The sequence below is a fragment of the Crocodylus porosus genome, unplaced genomic scaffold (genome assembly GCF_001723895.1).
Source record: "Crocodylus porosus isolate Cpor-Errol unplaced genomic scaffold, CroPor_comp1, whole genome shotgun sequence".
Lineage (NCBI taxonomy): Eukaryota > Metazoa > Chordata > Crocodylia > Crocodylidae > Crocodylus > Crocodylus porosus.
In genome coordinates, this window is record NW_017728906.1 from 20275250 (window position 1) to 20299503 (window position 24254).

A 24254-nucleotide genomic window follows, 5' to 3' on the forward strand; every position below is an offset into this window, starting at 1 on the left:
GCCCCTGCTGGGCAGTGCCTGCCCCAGCCCCCCACCCCTTCCCTCCCCTCTTTCCTTGCAGCATAACAGACTTATTAGCTGGATACAGCTCTCCAAGCTGCTGGGCTGTGCTCCTTGCCACCTGTGTGCTGTTATGGCTGCACGCATATACAGGGTATTTATCGGCCACATCAGGCAAAACCAGTTTCTGATGCAGTTAAATTTCTTTACATTGATGCCAGTCTGATATTGGACCAATGTATTGGTGCACTTCTAGTTGTTATCCCTGTAGTGTGTTCCTTCCATAAAAATCTGGGTGTGGGGCAGATTCCCAAATTATAGTGTAAATTTAAGAAACCTAAGATCTTTTAGGGTATACTAGAGTCATGGGTTGTTTTTTTTCTTCTCTGAACTGTTGTACAACAAATGTATTTAAATAACTGGCAGTCGGTAGGCAAAGACATAGTAGAATAGGGAGAAGACTTGGCAGTTCCCTGGACAACAGATTTAGATGACCTGTGGAACAGATTAGTAGTGCCCAACATTTCCAGGCTGTGGGCCAGACATTTGGTGCAGTTTTAGTCTGTGGGCTGGATCTGATGCATGGGATTAGTCCATAGGCCTGATCAGCACAGGGTTGGCACATGGCCATGATTTGGTGCATAGCCCCAGCCACGCATGCTGTCCTATCCTTGCATGAGGTACTTCAAGCTCAGCTGGGCTGTGTGCATGCCAGATTGGGTCTGTTGCCCTAATGTGTGCTGTCCTGATGCAGCACACAGGGTCATGTCCTATGGCCCACAGTACTTGGAAATTTGGCACTGGGGATGGGGATTTGGGGGGAAGGTGCAGCATTAATTGCCACTGCTGTCAAATTTCTGAACATGTGGGAAGCCCCATGGGCCAGATGGCATGGCTCTGTGAGCAGTTTTGGCCCGTGGGCTGGAAGTTGATTACTGCTGGATTAGACAAGTGTTGTTTTGTTGTACTGTGAAGTTCAGAAGTCTGATCTTTTTACATAACACACTATTAAAATGTGATGGGCCTCAGACCAAAAAAAGCAATTATCTACACTAAGTATGCAATGATGAGTGCTGAATTTTTTTGCCATACAGTATATGAATTCTAACACAGAAACATTCTGAAATGTATCCTCAAGGGTGTGATTAGCTAACATTTTTACCGCTAGTAAAATATTCCATAAAACTTCTGAAAATGCTGTTTGTTTTAATTTACTGTAATGAACATCTTTCTCATTACCGGTGCACTGACCAGTAGACTCTCTACTTCCTTCATAACATAATCTACATTAATTTTATGAATCTTGCAGATGTTTCACTTCTAAAACTATGGAATGATAGATCAATTCTTCTCTTCCTTTCTAATGCCAAAGAACTCGTGACAAGAAATAATTGCTCTCCACTGAAATAATTTGATCTTTGAAACCCACATGATTTGCACGATCCTGCATTCTTTGTGATTACTTAAACAAAACAAAATGGTAATTTTCATGAAATGCATCAAGAACGGCACTGAATCAAACTGAATATCTGCATTGTGAAGTACTGCTTTAAGACCGCCTTAAGAGCTTGGAGGGCTTTGCCTTGAGCTACTACGAGAAAAACGAGAAACTTTTGGTTCCTTGAAGAATTGTTGCACCAGCCACTCCCTACTCTCTTGTTTACTTGAAAAGAGATACAAAGGGTCTCTTTGGCTGAATGTGTAGCAGTAAACTCTTAGCCATGTAGGCATCCAGAGAGGAGGTGGTGGTGTAGGGAAATAGAACTGATGTATAAACAGCTCTTCTACCCTGTCCATGTAGTATTCTGTCCTAGGGGGACAGAAAGCTTCTTCCATTGCCATGCAGATGTAGCATGCTTATTTGCTTTCTTTTGGTGTGGTCTGTCTATCTGTCTGTCTGTCTGTCTGTCAGTTACAGAAGGTAGGTAGGTAGATAACTTTATCTAAAGAGGTTTGTTTTTGTGATTAGACTTGAATTGAAAGTGGATTAAGTGGATTGTCCAAGTGAAGGAAAGAAATAGGGTTGGTACTTCAGCCTAAGGTTTTGCTCTGGCTTTGCTGTACTTTGGCTTTCTTCCTTGAAGATGAGTTTCTTTCCTATGGTCTAGATGTTGATATCTGTGAGAGACTTTCAGATACTGTTTGCCCAGTTGGGAGGATGAACTTAACTGGACTAGGCAAACCTACTACCCACTTCTGATTCGAATCTTTACTTTCTAACCAGGTTCTGTTTTCAGTAAATGTTAGCCTGCAACCTAGCTCATTATTATTAATACTATTTTTATTTAACATTTAAACATTAGCAGACCCTGAAAGCTAACCAGGTCATGGCATCTTTGTGCTAAGGCTTTACAAACCTACAGTAATGTATGTGACTACAGCAAGTTTCTGGTGGAAATGTAACCTATCTCGCAATTAAGGGTATACCTACACTGCCTCAATGCCAAACCTGGGTCTGTCATCAAGAAGCTTTCTCACTCTGAGGCTAAGTACAGACACTCAAGAAACCTGAGGCTCAATCAATTCAGTCTTCACAGGTTAGTCTAAGATACGTAGATTGAACGGATAAGCAAGTGAACAGACATTCACTTTTGATTTTGGAAATGCAACCACATGCCTGCAGTGGCCCAGGCCAGAAGCTTCCTTTTTTCTTTTTTTTGGGGGCTGGTAGGGAGGGGGACTGCTAGAGCATGCCTCCCTGCTCAGCTGAAGTAGACAGCTTGGGCCAAAGCTAGCTGGCCCACCCCATGGAGGAGACAGGGGAGCTTTGTGGGGGAAATGCAAAGCATCCTGGGATATTGGGGGACTGTGAGTTAACTGGGATCTGAGATAGACGTTCAGTAAAGTCTGATGCTACATCCCTCCAGATTTTTTTAACCAGTTGTAGCCATTTTGAACGTAGTTTATATGTACTGAACTTTTCTTGTGTTACAGATTTGAACCAGTTTCTGTTCACTGTCAGGGTAAGGCATCGACCGCCTCCCTGTGTCGGGGCCGCTTACTGGGCACCAAGTCTCCGCTCACCTGTAGTTGGGTGTTTTACACGCGCTTGCCTTGCCTGCCACAACTTTGATGTTAGTAGAGTTGATTCAGATGGTCCGGTGCGTGTCATCCCGTGCTGAAGAGGGCTCCACCACCCCTACACCCTTGCCCGTTCCACCGGGTGGTGGCTGCCTATCTGGCCCAGCCACGTTTTAATAAATCACTCAGATTGTCCAGAAAAGAAATGTATGGATTAACACAAATGCTCTGGCCAGGGGTTCCCTGGATCGAGGTGGCTGCTTCAGCCTTCTGCAGACAACCTCCGATATACCCCTGTCCGCCGTGGGGTTGCATCCCCCTCTCTGGCTCCCACCGAGCTCTCTTGGAGGACTTATTCGATCCCTCCGTTTATAGTTAAGGCTTCCTGGGGCCGCTCCGCCCCTATTAACGGAGCTACAGCGCCCACAGTCAAGGAGCGCCCTTATATTAGAGTTCATATGGTACTCGGGTCCCGCCGGGTCTCAGCCGCTCCTGGCTGGTAACGAAAACAGTCTGCTGGCCCGCATGGCCAGCCGCCTGGGCTCAAGAGCCCCACTGGGGTTTTCCCTTTCCCCAAAGGCTCCTACTGCGTTTGAAAGCTGCTTGCATCCGCTGCAATGTGCTCCGGCCGGCTTCAGCTCCGCGGCTGCCGCTTTCCAGTTCCGCCTCTGCCCTGGCAATCCCCGGCCTCTCTTTTATGCCGGCCCTGGGAGTACTGGCTCTTTTATGCTGGGCCCTTTCCTACACACCTGGGGAAGGTGAATTCCCGCCCAGCGTCTTGGGCCTGTGAGCGCGTGACTCGCGAGCTCCCGCTTGGGTGTGCAGCCCCGGAGCCTGCAAGCTCCTTCTCTCCCTCACAGTCACTTACACTACTTTATGTGCAACTTCTGTCCCTAGCCTGAGTGGCAAGTACAGGAAACCAGTGTAGCCTTTGTCATTGTAGCTGCTTTCAGGCACTCTGTCTCAGATATGATTCCTGGCTCACGCTCAGGGTCACTCATAGGTGGGTACCCTGCCTTGTGTCTATGTGGCATTCTCTGAACATCAGCTTCTTGACAGAGTATGCTTCTCAGTAGTGGTTTTAGACATGGGATGAAGACAATGTAGATAAAATGTAATTTTTGCTTACTCTTAAGGAAAGACAAGTACACATTCTCTGACCACCATTTTGAATCGTTTAATGAAAAGTGATCATTTCAAAGCATCAGCAGATTTTTATTTCTTCTAATGAATAAGCCTTTATTTTAAGATTTTAAACCAAATACTCAGTGGATGCATCTGCATCTTTATCTGCTGTGGAATTGACTAATTAGCTCCGCAGTAAAGCCTCACTGCCTCCACGTGTGCTCTTATTAACTAATTCCACTGTGGGATAGTATTGTCTAGGACAAGTACTATCCTATGGTGGAGTTTAGTGTGCTGAAATGCATATGCAGATAGTGACCAGAGCTGGCTGGGGCACAAGAGTATCACAGTGCAGGGACTGCCTGCTGGCTAGTCCTGCAGTGTAGCACCCAAGCGCACCAAGCTAGCCCCACCGCAGCACATTGAGCTGAGGCAGAGCAGCTGCAGGCTGGCAGGCTGACTTCTCACGGGTTCTCCTGGCAGCCGAGGCTGCTCTGCCCTGACTTAACGTGCTGCAGTCCCCAGTACGAGTATAAACGCTGCACCTGGGGGAGCAATAAACTCTGGTGTGAGCTGTGCTGAAATTTATTGCTATGTGCCTCATTTTTGTCAAAGTTTTTAAAAATGTGTTACATAGAACACACTTCAGATGCATTTAAGATCTCAAACTAAAGCATTTTAGTATGATTTTTAAAGCATGTACATGGTATATTTTGATCAAATTATGGTTATATTTTGCTGACATGAAACTGAAATATGTATGCAGTAACTATGATGTAGTTAGGGATCAGAAAAGAGGTACACAGTAGCATACTTTTACTCTTCCCTATACACTTTTTCATTGCCAGTTCTGAAACTAGTAGTGTTAAAATGTATTTTTATCATACTGTACAAAATGAATTCCCCCAGTCCTAAATTGCTGGGCTGCTGTTTCTCTTGGTGTACAGGACTCTGAGGCAGGACCAACTGAATTTGGAGCTTGGGGGTATTTTTGTCTTTTTTCCTGTAATCCTTTTGCTTCAGAAAAGCTTCAGATTCTCTGTGGTTACTGGTTTAACTTTTCAGCCTTAAAATATACAGTAAATGATTGGTTTCCCATCTGATATTGTGTTAGCCAAAAGAGAAATGTAATTACACTCGTAGCATCTTAGCACTACAATATACTTTTGAGCTTATGTTTTAAAAGGGAAGATTTTTCAAGAATTCCTTCAACCAACTTTAGATATCATAAACAACAGAATTTTCTTTTACTTTCAATAAACTTAAACCTCCTGTTTAATCCAAGATCTTTCAAAAGGAATTACTTGCTCTATCAGGGATCATGTTTTGATTACCGAGATTGGTGAAAGAATATCTTTCTGCTGACATTTGCATAAGACAAAACATTGCAACACCAATTTAAAAAAAATCTTTTTGATAAAAACATGTCAGGACCCACAGTTAAGTAATACCCAGTTTTTGGGACTAGAAAACAGGTCAGGCTACCTGTTGAAATTCAGCTTTTTTTTTTTTGCTTACTACCAGACTAGTAAGACTTCTTTCTTTAAACACTCAGAAAAAGGAAAATATTTTGACAACAGTGCATTGTTTGGTGGATATGAGAGTGCTGTAGAGTCCAACTTCTTGTCAAACTTGGAGGTGTTTTTCCCTATATTTTAACATTTCTAGAAGATTGGGAAGAATTGGACCTGTTCCCAGCTAAGTAGTTAAACCAACCTGTCACTAAACATATTTTAAAAATGGTGTCCAATAGGTATGACATGCTGGGTGGGCTTCAATAGGCTAATGTAACTAGTAATATTAATCGAATTGCCTGTTCTTTTAATTAAGATATCCACTAGGTGACAAGAATCTATTATTTTTTTAATGCTTTGTCCTGTGGGTGGTTCAGAGTACAAGAGAAAATATATTCATAGGAGTAGTAGCAGAATTGTGATTAAATAATAATTGCCAGTAATCCTCTATCTGAATTATGTAGTTTGAGTTTAAATAAATTAGTGGACAGTTGCCACAACAAATAAAATCTTCAGCTAAATTGAGTGCTCAGTTTTCTGGAAAGTAATATTGTGTGTGTCCAAAGAAAAATGCTCCCATAAGAGAGAGCCTCAGAAATACAGTTTCTGCACACACACTTTGGCTGTTCCTCCATTCAGTTGTACTCCTGCCTAGACATAGTTCCATGTCTGTGGCCGCTGTTCTTACTCAACTATTTTGGAAAAATCTGAAGGTTTATGCTTGGTAAATATTTCTTCATTATTTGAATGTCAGCTGTGGCAGATGGGAAAGTACAGTGTCCTGACATTTTGGAATGGTTGCTGTTCAAAATGGCTGACACCCTTACAAGATATACAGATTACATTTGGACATGAAATAGTTTACTTGGAGTGAGCAAGAAGACTCTTGAAATAAGAACACATGAAAACGAAGTAGATTATTTAATCATGGTAGTAACAAATTGGGGAAGGGTGGTGCTGAGGCTTCACTTGATAGTGGTATTTTTAATAATTTCAGTTGACTGTCATTGCTCTCTAAACAGAAAATACATGATGGGAAATGCAGATAGTTTTAGCTGGGCTATGCTACATAGGATAAAAAGTATTCCAGAAAAATAGCTTGTGTGAGTGTATGTATGTTTCTGAAGTTATTTTTTTTCACGTGATAATAAGCTGGGATTGTACTTACCTCCCAACTCCCCAGACGTGTTTACTTCAGGTGACAAATATTGCTGGTTACCAGTATTTTGCAGAAACCTTTTCTGTGTGCCCCTCGAACTTGTAATGAGTGATGCATATTTTAAATTTGCTTGCTGAAAGTTTCTATATACATTTTGGATTGCACAGATTGAAAAAAAGATTAACTCAAGCCAGAGTATGTATGTAATACTAAGACCAGGAGAATGGAGAGCTGATCATACAAGTGAAGACTAAAAGAGCTTGGCTTATGTAGTGAAGTGAAACGGAGGTTGAGAGGGGCTGTGGTTGCTGTCAACAAATGTATCGGGGAGTTCCAAAAGTTAAAGGACAGTGTTGGCAGAAGAACAGCAGGAGTCTGCAGTATGAATAAATCTGAAGTGGAAATTAGGAGAAGATACTTAATTGTTGAGACAGCAAGGTCAGCTTTCTTGTGAAAGCAGAAGGGGAAAAAATCTGGTGTTGAGAACGCTCAACAAGTTAATGGAAGAGGTTATATAATGTGGTCCCTTTGACAGCACAAGACTGACTCAGTCCTGTCTCTAGCCTGCTGAGGTTAAAATGGGCTACTGAAGTACAAAACAAAGTTGGTTCGGATATCTTATTTGAGCCTAAATATGTCCAATTACAGTCTCCACTTTGAAACAGCATGAAGAGAGATTTTTCAAGGGAGTAAGCAGTTTACTTTTGCTTATGGAAAATGATTCAGAAATGAAAGAGAAATGTACGTACCTGAAGGGGGGGGGGGACACAATGGCCCCTTTCTACTGCAGCAAGAACTTCTCTCTGTCAGTTCACTCACCCTAAGCCATCCCAGCTGGGACTTGAACTAGTATCTCCCACATGTAGGCAGAAACTCTACCACACAGCCACCAATGCTGGGACTGCTCCAGGCTGCTAGGGGTCTTGACCTTCCCGGAGCCCCTGCCTCACATCGTACTTCCTAACCTGTTTTTGGAGGAGCTGGAAGCAGAGCTGAGAACCTCTCAGGTTGCTGCTCAGATCCTTTCTGGAGCTGGGGAGCCTCTCCTGCTGGCTGCAGCCTCTCCCAGGGGATCCTGGAGCCCAGCAGGGAGCCTCTCCTGTTGGCCATATGCCATGCTGCTGAGGGTCCAGCTGCTGCCTGCAGGTCCCACTCCTTGAGGTGCTTCTGGGGCAACTGCTCCTGCCCCGCTGGCCCAGCTCTTTGAAACTCCTTTCTGATGGTCCCTTGCTGGTCTGTCCCCGAGACAGCTGCGCTGCCCCTTTTATCCCCCTCCAGGTGACCCAAGGGGCCAATCAGGGGACATGGAGGGTGAGTCTCTGGGGCCGGATTGGTGGGGAAAGGGAATCCCAAGCCCTCCAATCATCTTTTACCCTTTCAAAACCCCTGGGCTAAATCACGATCAGCTAACCTGTCACACCTCTCGCGTACTTTCTGGAACATCAAGGCTACAACGTTACTTTAACACTACGCCTAGATGTTCACATTGAGAAAACACCCGCATTGTCTGTAACTTTATCATAATTAAAGTCACTTCATTTCTGAAAGTAGACATTAGGTTGACCTGTGAAGTAATTTTATTGATTTTCTTTGGTGGAGTACATCCTAGTATAGTAATGCTTAGGTGGGGGTGACATGCAAATATTGTTTGTTTGTTGATTTATTGGTGTATTTATTTATTAATTTTATATCCCACTGTATCTAAAAGGCCCCCTCCACATGTTACAGGTATTGCACAATTAACTAGTAATTGTGCAGTTACATTGAGGCTAGTTACACATGCAAAATACTTATCACATAGTAAAAAACTCCTGACAGCTATAAAGTTGGAGCCTGCAAATGTGTACAGCCTTTATTGTTGGTTTCTAGCAAGCTTTAATTTGCATGCGCATCAGGATCTCCACTGTGACTGGGAGCCCCGTCAGGTGTGGGCTCCCAGCTGCAAAGGTGCACCTTGCCCAGCCTGGGCTGCAATTCCCACAACTGCTGGGGATCCTTAGCCCCATCAGCTGTGGACTCTGGGTCCTTGTACCACCCTGCAGATGCCAGGATCCAGAATCCCACAGCTGCAGATGCTGGGTCCCTGCAGCATGCCTCCTAGTGATTTTCTACCCCCTCCCCTTCCCTTTCTGGGGATGTATGAAACTGCCAGGGTGGGAGGAACATATCAGGGGTGATGTTTCACTTCCCCACTTTCCTGGGCCTAGGAGCCCCTCAACTGGGGTGTGTCGGGCTCCCAGCCATGGGAGTTTGCTAGTGCAGTGCAGGGAGAGTCTGGGGTCAGCTTCCCCTCTATCAGCAATAAGATGCAGTAGGATTTAATGCACAATCCCCCAGTTGCACCTCCTGCCATACACATGTAGCATGGCAGGAGGAGTGATTGTTTGAATCGCACATTGGATCCCATTATCCCTTTACCTGCACGTGTAAAGGGGGGCAGAGGTTCAGAGCACAGTCAGTTTAGTAACAAAATACAGAGTAAATCCTATACAGGCTTTTCTGTGTAAAGACAGAGTGAATATATTAAAGATCTGAGTGTATGAGCATGTTAGGATGCTTTTACCTCTGGACTAATCTTTGCATTGCATAAATGCATGTAAAATGATGCATGTCTGCCAGGGCTCTGCATTTTTAACTGAAATGGAATTAATAATCAAGTTGGCGTCATCTGAGATGTGTAGAGAATTCCTTTCTTCCTGATAGGCCTGTCTAACTGCATTATGGTAGACAGTGTTTTTTTTTTTTAACAGCATAGGACTGTGTATAGAAGAATCCTTATCCCCTATTTTGAGTGAAAGAGAATACCGCAGAAATTCTACATGGTGTATCCTTGAGAGTTTCATGATGGTCACATGTAGGGATATGCTTGTATCTCTGCAAAAGCCCTAAGCTTTGTTAGTTGGAATAAACTTAGCTGGCCTGGCTTGCAGTGTTGATTTGCATTGGATTGGTCTATATCTAGACATGGGAAAAATGAGATGAAGTCAAGTAGGAACAATTTTATAGACACTTTTCTAAAGTCTAGTGATCCGTTACATCAGGAAATTTTTATGGGTTATGGTGTAGATCGGCTAGGCCACCATGTGGTATGTGTGCCACAAATGTCATGAGCAGGCTCTATGTGTGCATGTAGCAAATTAGGGAGTGGACAGACAGAACACCCATTGGTAGGGTAGGAAGCAAAATTGGAGCAACAGATCAGAAAGCATAGGATAGGAAGCAGAGCAGCAGATTGGGCAGGTGAAAAGGGAATTGGAGTGCCAATTGGGAAAGATGTAGGGCTAATTTGTGGCACGTCTGCCAGACTGATTGGCCTCCACTGCTGTAGCTAACTGAATTGATCTTTGGTTAGAAGAAATAAAGCTTTCTTATTTGCCCTAATTTTAAGTTTCAGAATTTTCCCTAGAAATTAAAAAAAAAATTTGATTTGAGTTTCATGCTTCAAAGTTGTTAAAAACTTTTAGCATCACAATAGTGTGGTGTAATTTTGGGGATTTAACATGATATTATATTGCTTTGGTAGCAAACGGTATTAGATTGACTTGGGTGTATCTCCTTTTCCAGTGCATTTTGCTTTATTGCATATGCATATACAGCATCAACATGGTGATGTTGCTTTGGGAAGAAATATGGGCAGTTCTTTCTCTTAAGAGTTTAACTAAATATATGTAGCCTTCTTGAGCTCCTTCACTATTTTTCTTCAAGCTCTGAATTCTTGCAGAAATAGCGAAAAAGCTGGAAAATTACATGATTTTTCATTGTTTCTTTAATGGGCACCGTGAAATAATCAATATGGCATATTCTGATAGGCAGCATCCTGTTGACTTCTTATAATGATTTGAATTGTACTAGACCAGGGAACATAAGTTAGTTTTTCTAACACAGAGGTCTCGTCTTGGTGAAAAATATCTAGCTCACTTTGTATTTAACAGTTTTCTATGGTGTGTAACTAATAGGTGCTGTTCTTCTATTTTTACCAAATATCCCTCGTGGGATGGGTTTTTGACAAGAAAATTACGGGATTGGTGCCCACTGTAAGAGTTATGTTGATAATTGAAGCCGATTCTACTCAATATAACATAAATGGAGCTTAAATAACAAGGCTAAAAGGAAAGAAAGATTAAAAAAAATAACATGTAGATATGCAGGAAGATTATAACTTGGTTGTCATGGCCATTATATCCCCTCAGGCAGTTGTCACTAAATTTGCTGTTAATGCTCTCTGTGTACCAGTCAACTAATGTCACTTTTGTCCCTTTCTCCTTCAAGCAATTTTGTGAAATTTTCTAGAGAAAGGTTACTTTATAAAATGCCAGGATAAAAATCTGTTAATGGACACTTCTGTCACTTTAACTTCTCTGCTGTAACCTATCAAAGAAGTTCAAAAAAGTGTATGAATGTTCCAGAAGTTTCCTTGGAAGTTAAACTAATATAAGATTTTTTTTTTTTCCCTCTTGAGAAACTGAGGCTGGATTTTCAAGGAAGCTTTGAGGACAGCTTTTATTATTTCATTGTGTATACAGTATTTGGAAAGCAGTGCAGTATAGAAAATTGACACAAAAATATGGAAAGAAGGCTTCTTTATTTTTTTTTAAAATTTTTTTACAAATTAAGTGCAAGAGATGAGAAAATTGAATACTGTTTTGTGCAGTTTTATATTGGCTGGCTAGCAAAATCTAGGAAATGTCAAAAAAGCAACACATCTAAAATGGGTGGAAGCTTTTGTCTTTTACAAACGGTGCTTAAATATTTTTGAGAACAAACATGTTTAAGCATGTAGTGTTTTTGTATGTTCAGAAAGCTTTATAATTAATCCATTTTGATTTTTTTATTTCCATTTATTTTCTTATAAGGATCAAAATGCAGATAAAAAGAAGCAAGGACCCCTACCTGCTCAAGCTGCGTCTGTCTAGCAATATAACAAGACCCTCATTTTGGATTGGGGAAAGAGAGCTGCAAATATATCTTCCAGTGTTTTCTTCACAAATGCTTCCTGAGAGGACGTGACAGAGCTGAGTCCAGGAAAGGGAGCAAGGGTGGGGTACAGCACAGCACAGACTGTGTGTGCTGTTATGGCCTTTAAGCAGCTCTAAATTGCTCAATATGGGGTTATTCCAGTCTCCTAGAACAGTCCTGAATTTTTCTGGTATAAGAGGTGCAGACAGAAGGGCAGTTCCCGCTGTAACTGAGAAGGCTTTGCAGGAACTGTTCTGAGTCGCAGCAATCCCTTGGAACAAACAGAAGTTCACTCTTGGTTCCAGGGGGAGGAATCTAGGTCCTGGCTGCAGCCAATTTCTCCTAGGAACTCCCCCTGTTAGGCTGAAAAATTTTCTGAATGGGAGTGGAGGAAGCTCATTTTAGGGCTTCCCCAGCTAGCACAGGAGGATGGGGTGGGTGAACTGGAGCGCTTCCACCTTGGGGACTGGGGGGAGAAGGGGGAGGCTGAAACCCTCCCATATGGAACTCCTTGTGCTCCCTTCCCCCCTCCCATTCTGAAAACAGTTTGAGGGCAGGCAGCACAGACGGAAGTTACAGAAGACGCTCTGTTTTGAAGAGTCTGTGTGTGACCCCTCATTCAGTGAGTGTTCGGTTTTTCACCCAATCATCCATTTTTGAAGTGGTCTGCATCCATGCGCTTGTGTTTGGTCACAGCTATAGACCACTTTCTGTAGCCAGATTTGGTGAAAATTGTCACTTCAGTCTGTGCCCAAAGGTTTTTAAGACCACCTTAACCTATATTGTCTGAGGACTCTGCTCTGGGTCAGATAGTTGCAACATAGAATAGAATCATAGAAAATAAGGGTTCAGAAGGGACCTCAGGAGGGCATCTAGTTCAACCCCCTGCTCAAAGCAGGACCATCCTCAACTGTCTTCCCAGCCAAGGCTTTGTTTAGCTGGGTCTTTAAAACCTCTAAGAATGGAGATTTTCACAACCGCTCTGGGTAACCTGTTCCAGTATTTTACTACCCTCCTAGTGAGTAAGTTCTTCTTAGTACCAACTCATCTAAACCTCCCTTGCTGCAACTAGAGACCCTTGCTCCTGTCATCTCCCACCACTGGGAAGAGCCCAGCTCCATTTCCTTTGGAACCACCCACCAGGTAGTTGGAGACTGCTATTAAATCCTCCTTCAGTCTTCTTTTCTGCAGACTAAATACACCAAGTTCTCTCAGTCTCTCCTCAGAAGTCATGTGCCCCAGCCCCCAAACCATTTTTGTTGCCCTCTGCTGAACTCTCTGCAACTTTTCCACATCCTTCCTGTAGTGGGGTACCCAAAATTGAACACAGTATTTCAGTGTGGCCTCACCAGTGCTGAGTAGAGGGGGATCATCATTTCCCTCTATCTGTTGTGAGCACTCCTACCAATGCAGCCCAGTATGCTGTTAGCCTTCTTTGTAACAAGGGCGTGCTATTGACTCACTCAGGTTATTGTCCACTGTAACCCCCAGGTCCTTTTCTGCAGAGCTGCTGCCCAGCCACTCATCCTCCAGCCTGTACTGGTGCATGGGATTATTCTGTCCTAAGTGCAGGACTTTGCACTTGTCCTTGTTGAATCTCATTAGATTCCTTTTTGGTCCAATCCTCCAATTTGTCTAGGTCTCTCTGAATCTTATTCCTACCCTCCAATGTATCCGTTACTCCCCTCAGCTTGTTGTTGTTGTCTGTTGACTTGCTGAGGGTACACTCCATCCCATCTTCAAGATCATTGCTAAAGATATTGAGCAATGCTGGTCCCAGGACCTAGCCTCAGAGCTGCCCTTAAGGAAAATGGCACCCTGGGTGAACTTGTATTTTGGTGCCCCACCCCTGTTGCAGTCCCCCTGGTACTTACTCCCCAAGTCAGTGGTATTGCTATAGGCAGTGTGGCAGGCAGTCAGAGTGGCATTGGAGTGCTAGGCAGGCAGGGTGGAGATTAGCTATGCAGGGCAGGATGGGGTGTGAGTGCAGGCTTCTCGTGTGCGTCTGTGTGTGGCACCATTCTGACCATGTGCCCCGGGTGGTCACCTATGTACCGACCCCTTACTATTACTAGATAATAGTATTCTAAAACAGTGGTGTTCAACCTTCAGGCCTTATGAGGTGAATGAGTTGCCTGGGGGAGAGTCCTTGAACCAGATTATGGTGTTGGTAGCCTAGTGCACCATATCCTGCCTTGCGCCACCTGGATTAGGCCATATGTGTCCAGATTCTGCTTGATGTTGTCGAGATCAGAGCCCACATGATGGGTCCTGTCTCATGAGGCCCAGATAGTCCATAACACCCTGATCCCGTTTTACGCTTCTAGGATTGGACCCGATGGACCTGGATTTTCCAGTTCATGCTTCCCTGTCGGTGGCTGATTTGGTATGCAGAGGCATGCTATCTAGCCTGTAGGGCTCCCCTTAGGTCTGGAAATTGGGCAGTAGAGGATTGGCAATAAATGCTGTCATTGCTCCCCTCAGTGCCAAATTTTCAGACCTATTATGTGGGCTAGATGACCTAGCTCTATAACTGGATCTAGCCTGTGGGCCAGAGGTTAAGCATCCCTGTCCTAAAGTGTATTCAGCAGCGCAGGTTTGAGATAAACCAGGAAACTCCTGAATTCTTGCATTCCCACTTTCATTCCTTAAAAATATGACAAAACTCCCCTACACATAGGCTTATCATATAAAAACTAAATGCAAAATTAATTCTGTTCTTATTTTTTATGGCTGAGGTTTTGGTTTGTGCATCTCCTATAGGTTTGGGAATCTCTGTTGCCAAGACAGAAATGAGGGGCTGCAGAAGTAAGCAAGTAGAACACAGATCTTTTTTTTTTCTAGCTGTGGTTTTTGGGCATATATAGACTCAAAATATTACATTAATGTTAAATTCATCAGGAATATTTAAGTGCACATATTTATGGTATGTCTATAAATCTAGTGCTATTTCAAGTACCTTTCAACAGAGGACCGCAAGATACTGTTTATTAGTGGTTCAACAGATGTATATGCTTACTGATTACTAGAGTTCAGATAAAACTATATGTTAGTATTACATAGAGTACAAACAGGCCAGCCCTTGGCCCAGAGACTGAGGTTTACGTGCATACTATTGGCTGATTAGTGTGAAATTTAACTTGCACTACTTGGCTTATGGTGAGGGGAATATGAAATAACATTACATGTAAATTCTACATGTTGCACTAATTTGTAAGTCTGCATCAAAAACAGCATTCTCTCTGAGGTCCTCCTCCTCTTCCCATTTTTCCATACCATTTTAATGCCTTCTGACCTGCTCTGAATAAGATTCTTCTGAATCTTTTATGATTTCTATATTTTGCTTTACAGCTGTGCAAAACACACATTACAAATGCTATTAGAAACTTTTGGCATTTTCTATTTTAACTGTCAGGATATTTACCAAAGACATTTTCACTAAGATAAGCATTCATATAAATAAAAGAAAAAGAAGTAATAGGGGAAAAAAAGGACATTGTAAGGAGATAAAATGTATCATAAATTTAAAAAACCCATACTCCAAATTGCTTAATGAATGTGTGTTTTGTCAGGCTGCCTAGCTTATGTTGTCCAGTTTTCCTATGGAATATATCAGTCCAACACATTGTTATATTTGCTCCCTGTTAGCATATTGATTCATAGATTGGAAGGGACCTTGGAAGATCATTGGGTCCAGCCTGCTGCACCAAGCAGGAAAGATGACGGGGTCAGGTGACCCCAGGAAGGTGACCATCCAGTCTCCTCTTGAAGATTTCCAGGGTAGGCAATTGCACCACCTGGAGAGAGCTTATTCCATAGTCTGGACACCCTGAGTGTGAAGAAATTTTTTGTAATGTTGAGTCTGAAAATGTCTTCCGGGAGTTTGTGGCCATTACTTATGGTTTTCCCTAAGGGTGCCCTGGTGAACAGATGCTCACTGAGACTTTGATTGTATTCCGCTAGCCTAGCAGTAAGCTACTACCAGGTCTTCTCTCAGCCTTCTTTTCTTCAGGCTGAACAGTCCTGGGGCCTGCAGCCTTTCATCGTATGGCTTGCCGTGCAAGTCTCTGATCATACGGGTGGCTCTTCTCTGGACTCTTTCAAGCTTTACCACATCCTTGTTAAAGTGTGGTGCCCAGAACTGGATGCAGTACTCCAGCAGTGGTCTCACTAATGCTGGGTACAGTGAAAGAATCACTTCTTTGGTTTTGCTAGAGATGCATCGATTGATGCATGCCAGAATATTATTTGTCCTGCTGGCTACATATTCATATTCATACTGTGGGCTATTATTACCCCCAGGTCCCTTTCACTGATCGTGCTAGTCAATTTGGCACTGCTGAGGCTGTAGGTGCATAGGGGGTTGTTCCACCCCAAGTGGAGCACTTTACATTTCTCAATGTTGAACTTCATCAGGTTCCAACTTGCCTCTGTCTCTTTCTCTGTCTCTAGATAGATAGATAGATAGATGTAGCCTGTCATTAAGCGTGGTCATGTTTTCCCAGAACTTGGTGTCGTCTGTGAAGCTGGCATCATCTGTGAACTTGGCCAGCGAGCTCTTTGCCCCCACATCCAAATCATTGATAAAGATGTTGAAAAGTACTGGACCAAGCACTGACACCTGTGGGACACCACTGGCTACTTCTTGCCAAGATGACACAGATCTGTTCATTAGGACTCCTTGGGTCCTGCCCTAAAGCCAGCTTCATATCTACCTAACGATCTTGCAGTTAAGCCCACAATCCTCCTACAATCCATATATAATATGAAATTGTATGGTGAGGGTTTGAATTAGGTCTTCCTGTTCCGAAAGAGGTACTTCATACTTCCCTTTTTGAATTGTTTTACCACAGATGATGGATTAGTTTTGTGGGGGCTGATAGACAAGAACAAAAGAAAATATCAATGGTATAATGAATGGCTTTACTATTATAACTGATTACCAGGAATCTTGGTTTTCTGAGTTTCAAAAATCCAAAATTCTCCGATTTTAACCCTCCCCCCACAAATCCACGGTTTTCCACAACTAAAATGAAACGCCACGGTAGTAGGTATCAGTTAAACGCAATGTTTTAATTGATATCTTTACAATTGTAAAGCGATTTGGTTTGGAAGCCTACCAGTGCCTCAGTCATTATAATAAAATACATTCTAAATACTTATATATTTTGGCATTTAATTTTGGTTTTTTACCATAGAAAATTAGTGCTCCCCTTCACTCACCAGTACCTGTGTGTTCTACAGCTGCTTTGTGGCACTTGCAGCCTTGATATGTTGATGCCCTGCCCCTGCCATTACCATTGTCCCTCACTCCCAAAACCACAGTCCCCCAATCCTTGCCAGTGCTCCTTACTCTCAGCCCCCTGGCCCTGCCAGTGCCCTTCACTCCTTACCCACACTCTCCCAGGCCAACCCACCCATTGTGTGAGGAAGATGGTGAGTGTGTGGAATAGATGGAGTGTAGGCATAGATGATGTGGGGGGTGAGGGAGTGTACATATGCCCCACAGATTTCTGTGCTCAGAACAGGCATTGGGCTGCAGCCTGTCCCAACCAGCTCTGAGCAAGGGCTGTGGCAGCAGTGGGCAGGGGGTACCTCACCTTGGCAGCCATAGTGGCGTGTTGCTCCCTCCTGCGCTGGGTTCTTCGTCCTGGGTCATGGAGGTGGGTCTTGCCTGGAGCTGGTTTGGCCAGGCTGTAGCCCCGTGCCTTGCTGTGAGTGTAGATATCAAACAATAAAAAAACGCACCAAACCTGAAGGATTATGTGGCTTTTTTTTTTAATAGCAGGCTTTGTAAGAGCACCAGGCAACTATGGATTAGGTGTCATGTTCTGTTATAAAATATGGTGATAATGCAAGACCATTTGAGCAAAACCTTTATCGTTCCTTTATTTTATAGGCTCCCGTCTTCGTCAAGAGGATTTCCCTCCTCGAATTGTTGAGCACCCATCTGATCTCATTGTTTCAAAAGGAGAACCAGCAACTTTGAACTGTAAAGCCGAAGGAAGGCCAACCCCAACTATTGAATGGTATAAAGGGGGTGAAAGAGTGGAAACTGACAAAGATGATCCTCGCTCCCATCGGATGTTGCTGCCCAGCGGATCTTTATTTTTCTTACGTATAGTACATGGTCGCAAGAGTAGACCGGATGAAGGGGTCTATGTTTGTGTAGCAAGGAATTACCTTGGAGAAGCTGTGAGTCATAATGCATCTCTGGAAGTAGCAAGTAAGTAAAATTTCTCACCTTCTATCAGTGGTTTTGCAGCTGTATATTACTGTAGACATGTTTAAGAGCAAAACCTTTGGCTCTTTCCAAGAATACTGTCTGAAAGACAGAGAAAGAAACCATTCTATACCATTAAGCACAAGTACCATAAGATGCCTACCTATTATTTTAGGAAACTAATTACTTTGGCTAAATGAATGTTTATTTTTCTGTGAGGTCCTAGATATTGTGTCTGTGGAACGCTGCGTACTTGATTTAAAGATTATTGATCCTCTTTCTCACTATAGACCATATCAAATGCTGGTCACTGCTAATAGTATTAGAACTAGGGTTTAGTCCAGCAGAGCACAGTTGCTAAATGGTGTGCATAAACATTGCAGAAAAATGATGAGCAGGAGTGGGTGTAAAAAAAAACTTGTGTTTCTCTAACTAGAGTGCTGGTAGGTGGCCCATATACTAACCCTTGTCTAATAGTAGGTATATGTTCAAAGAGAGGAGCAGAGAGAGATTTTCATCCCCTTGTCTCTTTGGGCATGATTTTGAAACTCTGCTTTATTTGAGAGCCTTAAGACTTTTGTGTTGAGGTGAAAAATTTCAAATTTGGATACTTAAAATTATACACCAGAAGGAACCGAAATGAGAGTCCTGATTTTCTTCCCCACCACCTGCCCCTAGAAAGAAATTATTGAAAGCATCCTGGAGAGCCATACTTTTGGCCCTACTGTGCCTGTTTTCTCCTCGTATTTGATGTTGCATGCACGGCACTGCAAATGATGCTTTGCTAAAGGCTGTGATTTCTTGTTGTAATTGGTGCACTACAATGATTATTATCTGAGTACTTTCTGAAGTACAAAGCATGCCCTGTGCTCATAAAGTCTTGATTTTTATAGTGGATAGATGATTTTGAAATGGATTAATCTACTGGGTGCCCATCTGAATTCCCTTCCTATGGAAAGATGAGAATTTATCTCGGTACCTAATCCAAAACTCTTGAAATGGATTTAATATGCATTTGTTTTTAGATCCTTGTGGAACTCTCTAGTAGCAATAGGTTGGAGTGTATTACCGAAGTTTAAAATAATCTGTTTTTAGGTTAATGCTACCTATTTATTATATAACACAGTTATAAATTCTCCATATGTTTTAAGGATTTGGTTGGGTGAGGCATTCAATTCACAATTTATTTGATTGGCAACGTATGTTGGAATGTTTATTAACAATTTCTTAAAATGTACATTGTTCAAGACTGTTGTATCTTGTATATTTAAAAACTTACATATTTGCCTCCCAGTTTCCCATGGAAAGGCAAGGAACTTGAGATACGTTTAAATTGGTTGGTTCAGCGTGCGTTCTGCCAACTCGCTTGTCTGTTTCTAAATGTGTTTGTGACCCCTGTCTCAGGTCAGCTTGATTAGATTACAATGAGAGTCTTAGCGACAGGGTCTGGATGTGTATGCAAAACATTAATACAACCACAAGGTTTTTCACGTCTGAGCAATACTCAAAATCAGGATAAAAGACAAGTATCTTCTAACAGAGTTTCAAATGTTTGCCACAGCAATAGTACAGTATTAAGTTGCTAACTCAATTGAAAACCACACTCGTATTGATGACTACTCTCAGGGTTGTGAAATGTGAGTAAAGTTAGAAGGGACTTGATTATTTTTCAGGTTGAATCCTACACTCTTACGAGGAAAAAATGCTGATATGTGTTAGGAAATAAGATTTATAGCAATGAATTGTAGTAATGCATGGCTTTAATTTTATGCTGATAAATTTTGCATTAAAAGGTTTTCAGCAGAAAAAGCAACAATGTGGAAATACAGAAAAGAGCAAAGCATTTCAAATAGTGTTTAAAGGTGAAGAACAAGATACGCTGTGAAACAAGGAAATAATTGAAGGCTACTGGAATAAATTTACATTAAATTTAACATCTGTGAAACATAGATATAATGCTATTATCATTATGAACTACAGTTGGATTCATAGTGGCCAGAGAGAAAATATTGTTTTGATTAGCTTCTCTTTGATACACCACAGTATTACAATACACAATTGCTACTTTTAAAACCCTTACATTTAGGTTTAATCTTTGCATGTTTACATAATAAAATTGCCTTTATTTGGTATTCATTTAGGAAATGCAAAAGATCATTTTAGAGTATTCATTTGGTTATATTTTAATGTTACACAGTCAGTTTAACAGGAAGACATTTAAAACTAAGAAACAAAAGCTTTTTATGCACTGTAACTGCTAGGTGTAACTGGAAATAGCTCGAATCTGAGGCAATACTGTGCCATTTTTATAAAGGAATTGATTGCTACATTTTTTTTCCCCATCACTTTTGGTGGTGCTGACCTCAGTTAAATTTAACTCTTTTAGCACCCAGTGAATTCGTACATTTGTCTTCGGGTTAAGAAATAGTTTAATTCCACATGTAATCAACACTAAAAACAAATCATTACATAAGTTGCTGTCACATTTATGTTTTCGCAGTAGTTTAGTCAAGGGAATTTATTTTCTTTACAAGCACTTGGCCTGTCGTTTATTCTTTTCTTTGTATTATGATGCATTTAAGCTTTGGAGACTCTCCAGTTACAAAAAGAGTAAGCTAGGGTTAAATACAAATTTATAAGAGCTACAAAGCTAAATACAAACTTATAAAATGTGCAATAGTAAAATTATACACATTTAAAGTACATTTAAAATGTGTGTTGCATTGAAACAACCCCAGGGGTTGAAATCCTTCATGTATTCACAGAATAGATAAAACATGAGTTAACAGCAGTAAAGGGTTATTTATTCTCTCCTTTCCACTCCCCAGTGAGCCTACTGAAGGGGCTTAGACATGCCATTCAGTCTGGAGTATGCTGGCTCTTCAGTTGTCCTCCACTGAGGTGTGTCTCTTAGCTAGCAGTAACCATGTGGCCTTCAATGAATGTCATTGATCCAGCACTAATAACCATTTGTTATCTTCAGTAAATTGAATCACGGAAGTGGTTATCCTCACTCCAATCTTTTGCATCTCAGAACGCTTTAAAGTCAGTCCTTTAATGTAGCTGCTTGTCCTTGGCATTATTTGCACCAGGGTCTCTTTAAATCTGCTTTTTGGTAGTTATTTGGGACACTGAATTACAAAGCAGCTAATATATGAATAAAGGAATGTAGTTTTGTTTGTTTATTTATTTTATTTTAACTTAATTTTTGTGTATGCCATTGTTTCTATAAACTTTCGGAGATGAAACCTTCTTGCATACCTTTAAACTTAACTCACAGAAGAATGAAACTTCTAAACAGTGAGGGTGATGAGATAATGAGACAAGAGTAACCAGTCCACCTTCAGAGATGTCAAACTGGCTGTTTGCCTCTTTTTTCTTGACTTCCTGAACTCTGTCTTTTGCTCACTGGAGACCTACTTAAATTAGCTCCATGTTTTGTTTTTGAGGAATGTAACTGGTTTCAGATTACAATTACCTACCAGTGACACATTCCCTGGTGGTGAAAGGTCCTAAAGAATGTGATAATGGGCATGTCCCTGTCAAAACTAAACTGGGTAATTTTCATTATAAATGTCAGTTTTTACAGGTACGAATACAAAATTGATCACTGTTTGCTCCTCCACTAAGTGGTCTAGACAGGAATCTGGCCATCACCTAAACAACTTAGAAACAAAGATTGTTTGTCATTTGAGAGAGGCAAAAGCCGATTTGGAGATGTGATAAAAATTACTGAGAGATGAGAAGTATACTGTAGCTGTTTTAAGCAGTTGAGTTCCTGAAACTTCTCTGAGGACCAGCAGATCTTTTGTTTGGCATGTGACATCTTGAAAATCTCTAGGAGAATAAAGATGGTTTCCAAACTGAGCAGCTTTTATCAGCCACTAAGGGTGTTAATAGTTTTATCAGTAAGCAAGGGTGGTAATACTGTACAGTTGACACCTTTTAGTTTGTTTCATTCTGAGGATATTAAGGAAAATCGAATGAAGTGCTGGAATGTTCACTGGATTGGTGCATCTTCATTTTCAAATGGCCTGTTTGCCATTAATGCTCCATGATAACTTTAATCCTCAAACTCTTTTAATCCTGTACAGATTTCCTTTTCAACATGTGGGTTTTGCAAACATGTTCTTAAATTGAAGAAAATTTATTTTTCATGAAGGTAAATTAATCATTGTCTTTAACTGCATGCCATTTAGCATTGTGCAGCTAAGATTCTTGTATTGAGTAAACCTGTTAAGTTTTGCTAACCCATTTGTTTTTAATTTAGAGCCATATGAGAACCTGTATAGCAAGAATCCAGGTGATACCATGCCATGATGGCTTGCTTGAGAATAATTCCATGGCATGGTTTTAACTTGAAGAATAACCAGAGGACTCCATATAATCTGTATTTCTAAAACACTCATGTCCCCTTACAGCAATTATTTTGGAGGTGTTACTTCAAAATGAGTTTTTGAATACATAGCTTTGATTGCTAAGAAGAAAAGCAGTAAACATAACTTTCAGCTGTTCACACATGAAGATAGATGAGCATCTGGGGGGTCATCTGATGAATATTCAATCTTAACGGATTTTGGATAGCAGCACTGCTTCAAATCTGTACCTGAAATGAATGAACACTTTGGATGAGACTTGCAGGCTGTCTACCTGTTACTTCCTACTGGTGAATGAGTGACTGACACATTAGCCCTTTTTTTTAGTATAATCAGCAGGATAAATTGACTTTGGGGAGAGTCTTGTTGAGCCTTCTTGCTCTCTAAATTGCTGCAACATGAAGCAAAACTACATTGCTTTTATGGCATCATTATTTATTAACTGATCTTTTAAGAAGTTTTTTTTTTTTATAAGGCAGCTCAAAATGCAACATTTGCATTCTGAGCTGGAAAAGCTTCATAAGAAATCAGCATTGGTAACTTTTTACTTTTTCCCTCCTCTTCCTCCCCCTGCCCCCCCCACCCCAAAATAGCAACTTCCCCAATGTTTTATAAACTCAAGAGTAATGCCTTGGTGTCTGTGTGTGGGTTTTTTTGTTTGTTTCAATATTTACTTTAATGTTAGGGCTTATGCCTTAAGTTTGATATCATATCTTCATGGTGAAGTTGGCTTTCTTTTTTCGGTACATCTGTGAACATGAGTACAATTCCTTTAAATGTCTAATGGAAAACAATTAGGAAATGAGTAAGAATGGTTTAAGACAGAAGCTGACTGCAAATGGATTGTAACATCACTGCTGATTTTTATTTTCCTTCTTGTAGTAATGTTTCTAGTTTAGTTCATTTCAGAAAAATTAACTTTCTGTAATTAATTCATTGTTGTTGCATGATACGGTGTCCCACAAACAAAAAAAATCCCTTTTCAAACCATTTTACATGAGAACATAAGTGCTATACTGGTCAGTCCAGTGGTCCATCTCTTGTATCCTGTCTCTGACAATGGTAGTAGTAGATGCTTTGGAGGGAGAGTACTGAACTTGATATCTCTAGAGTGATATATCCTCTATTTGTTACCCTCCTTGGCACCTAGATTTATTGATTTAGAGATGACAGAAGGAATATCTCCAACTATTCTGTTCAACAGCTATTATTGGATCAGTCATCCATGAATTTGTCTAGTTTCCTTTTGAACCTGGCTATGCTATCTGCCTCTATCACTTCCAGCAGCAGTGCATTCCACAAGTTAGCTATGCATTGCATAAAAAGTATTTTCTCTTAGCTTCAAACCTGTTTTCTTCTGGTTTCAGTGGGTGCCCTCCAATTATGTTGTTCTGGAACTTGGTGAATAACTGTTCCCTGGTCACTTTGTCCACACTCTTCATGATTTTATATACCTCTCTCATATCGTCCATCAGCCTTCTCCTTTCAAAACTTGAAGAGTCCTAGACTTTTTTAGTCTATTTTGGAATGGCATCTGCTCCATGCAACTAACCATTTTTGTGTTCTTTGTTGTACCTTTACTAATTCTGCTACATCCTTTTTGAGATGTGGGGATCAGAACTGCATTCAGTATTCAAGATGTGGGTACACCGCGATGGATTTATATAGTGGCGTTAATGGTGTTCTCTGTTTTGTTTTAAGTTCCCTTCTTAATGATGCCTGCTATTTTACTGGCTTTTTGGCTGTCCATGCACACTGAGCATATGTTTTTAGAGGGCTATCTCCAGTGAAGACCTTTTTCCTGAGTAGTAACACCTAGTTCAGAAGCCAGCATTGTGTACATGTAGTTGAAGCTGCTTTTCCCCATTTGCATTATTTTG

General features: G+C 41.4%; 1 protein-coding gene across 4 annotated transcripts in view; it reads left to right on the forward strand.

Moving 5' to 3' along the window:
- The window catches only part of ROBO1 (roundabout guidance receptor 1), a 1129598-nt gene that overhangs the window by 727704 nt on the left and 377640 nt on the right, over positions 1–24254 (forward strand). For all 4 annotated transcript variants that reach the window (XM_019528741.1, XM_019528738.1, XM_019528739.1 and 1 more), the window contains one exon: positions 17675–18001. In XM_019528741.1, coding sequence (XP_019384286.1) covers positions 17675–18001 — 327 coding nt within the window. The remainder of the gene's footprint in view (positions 1–17674; positions 18002–24254) is intronic.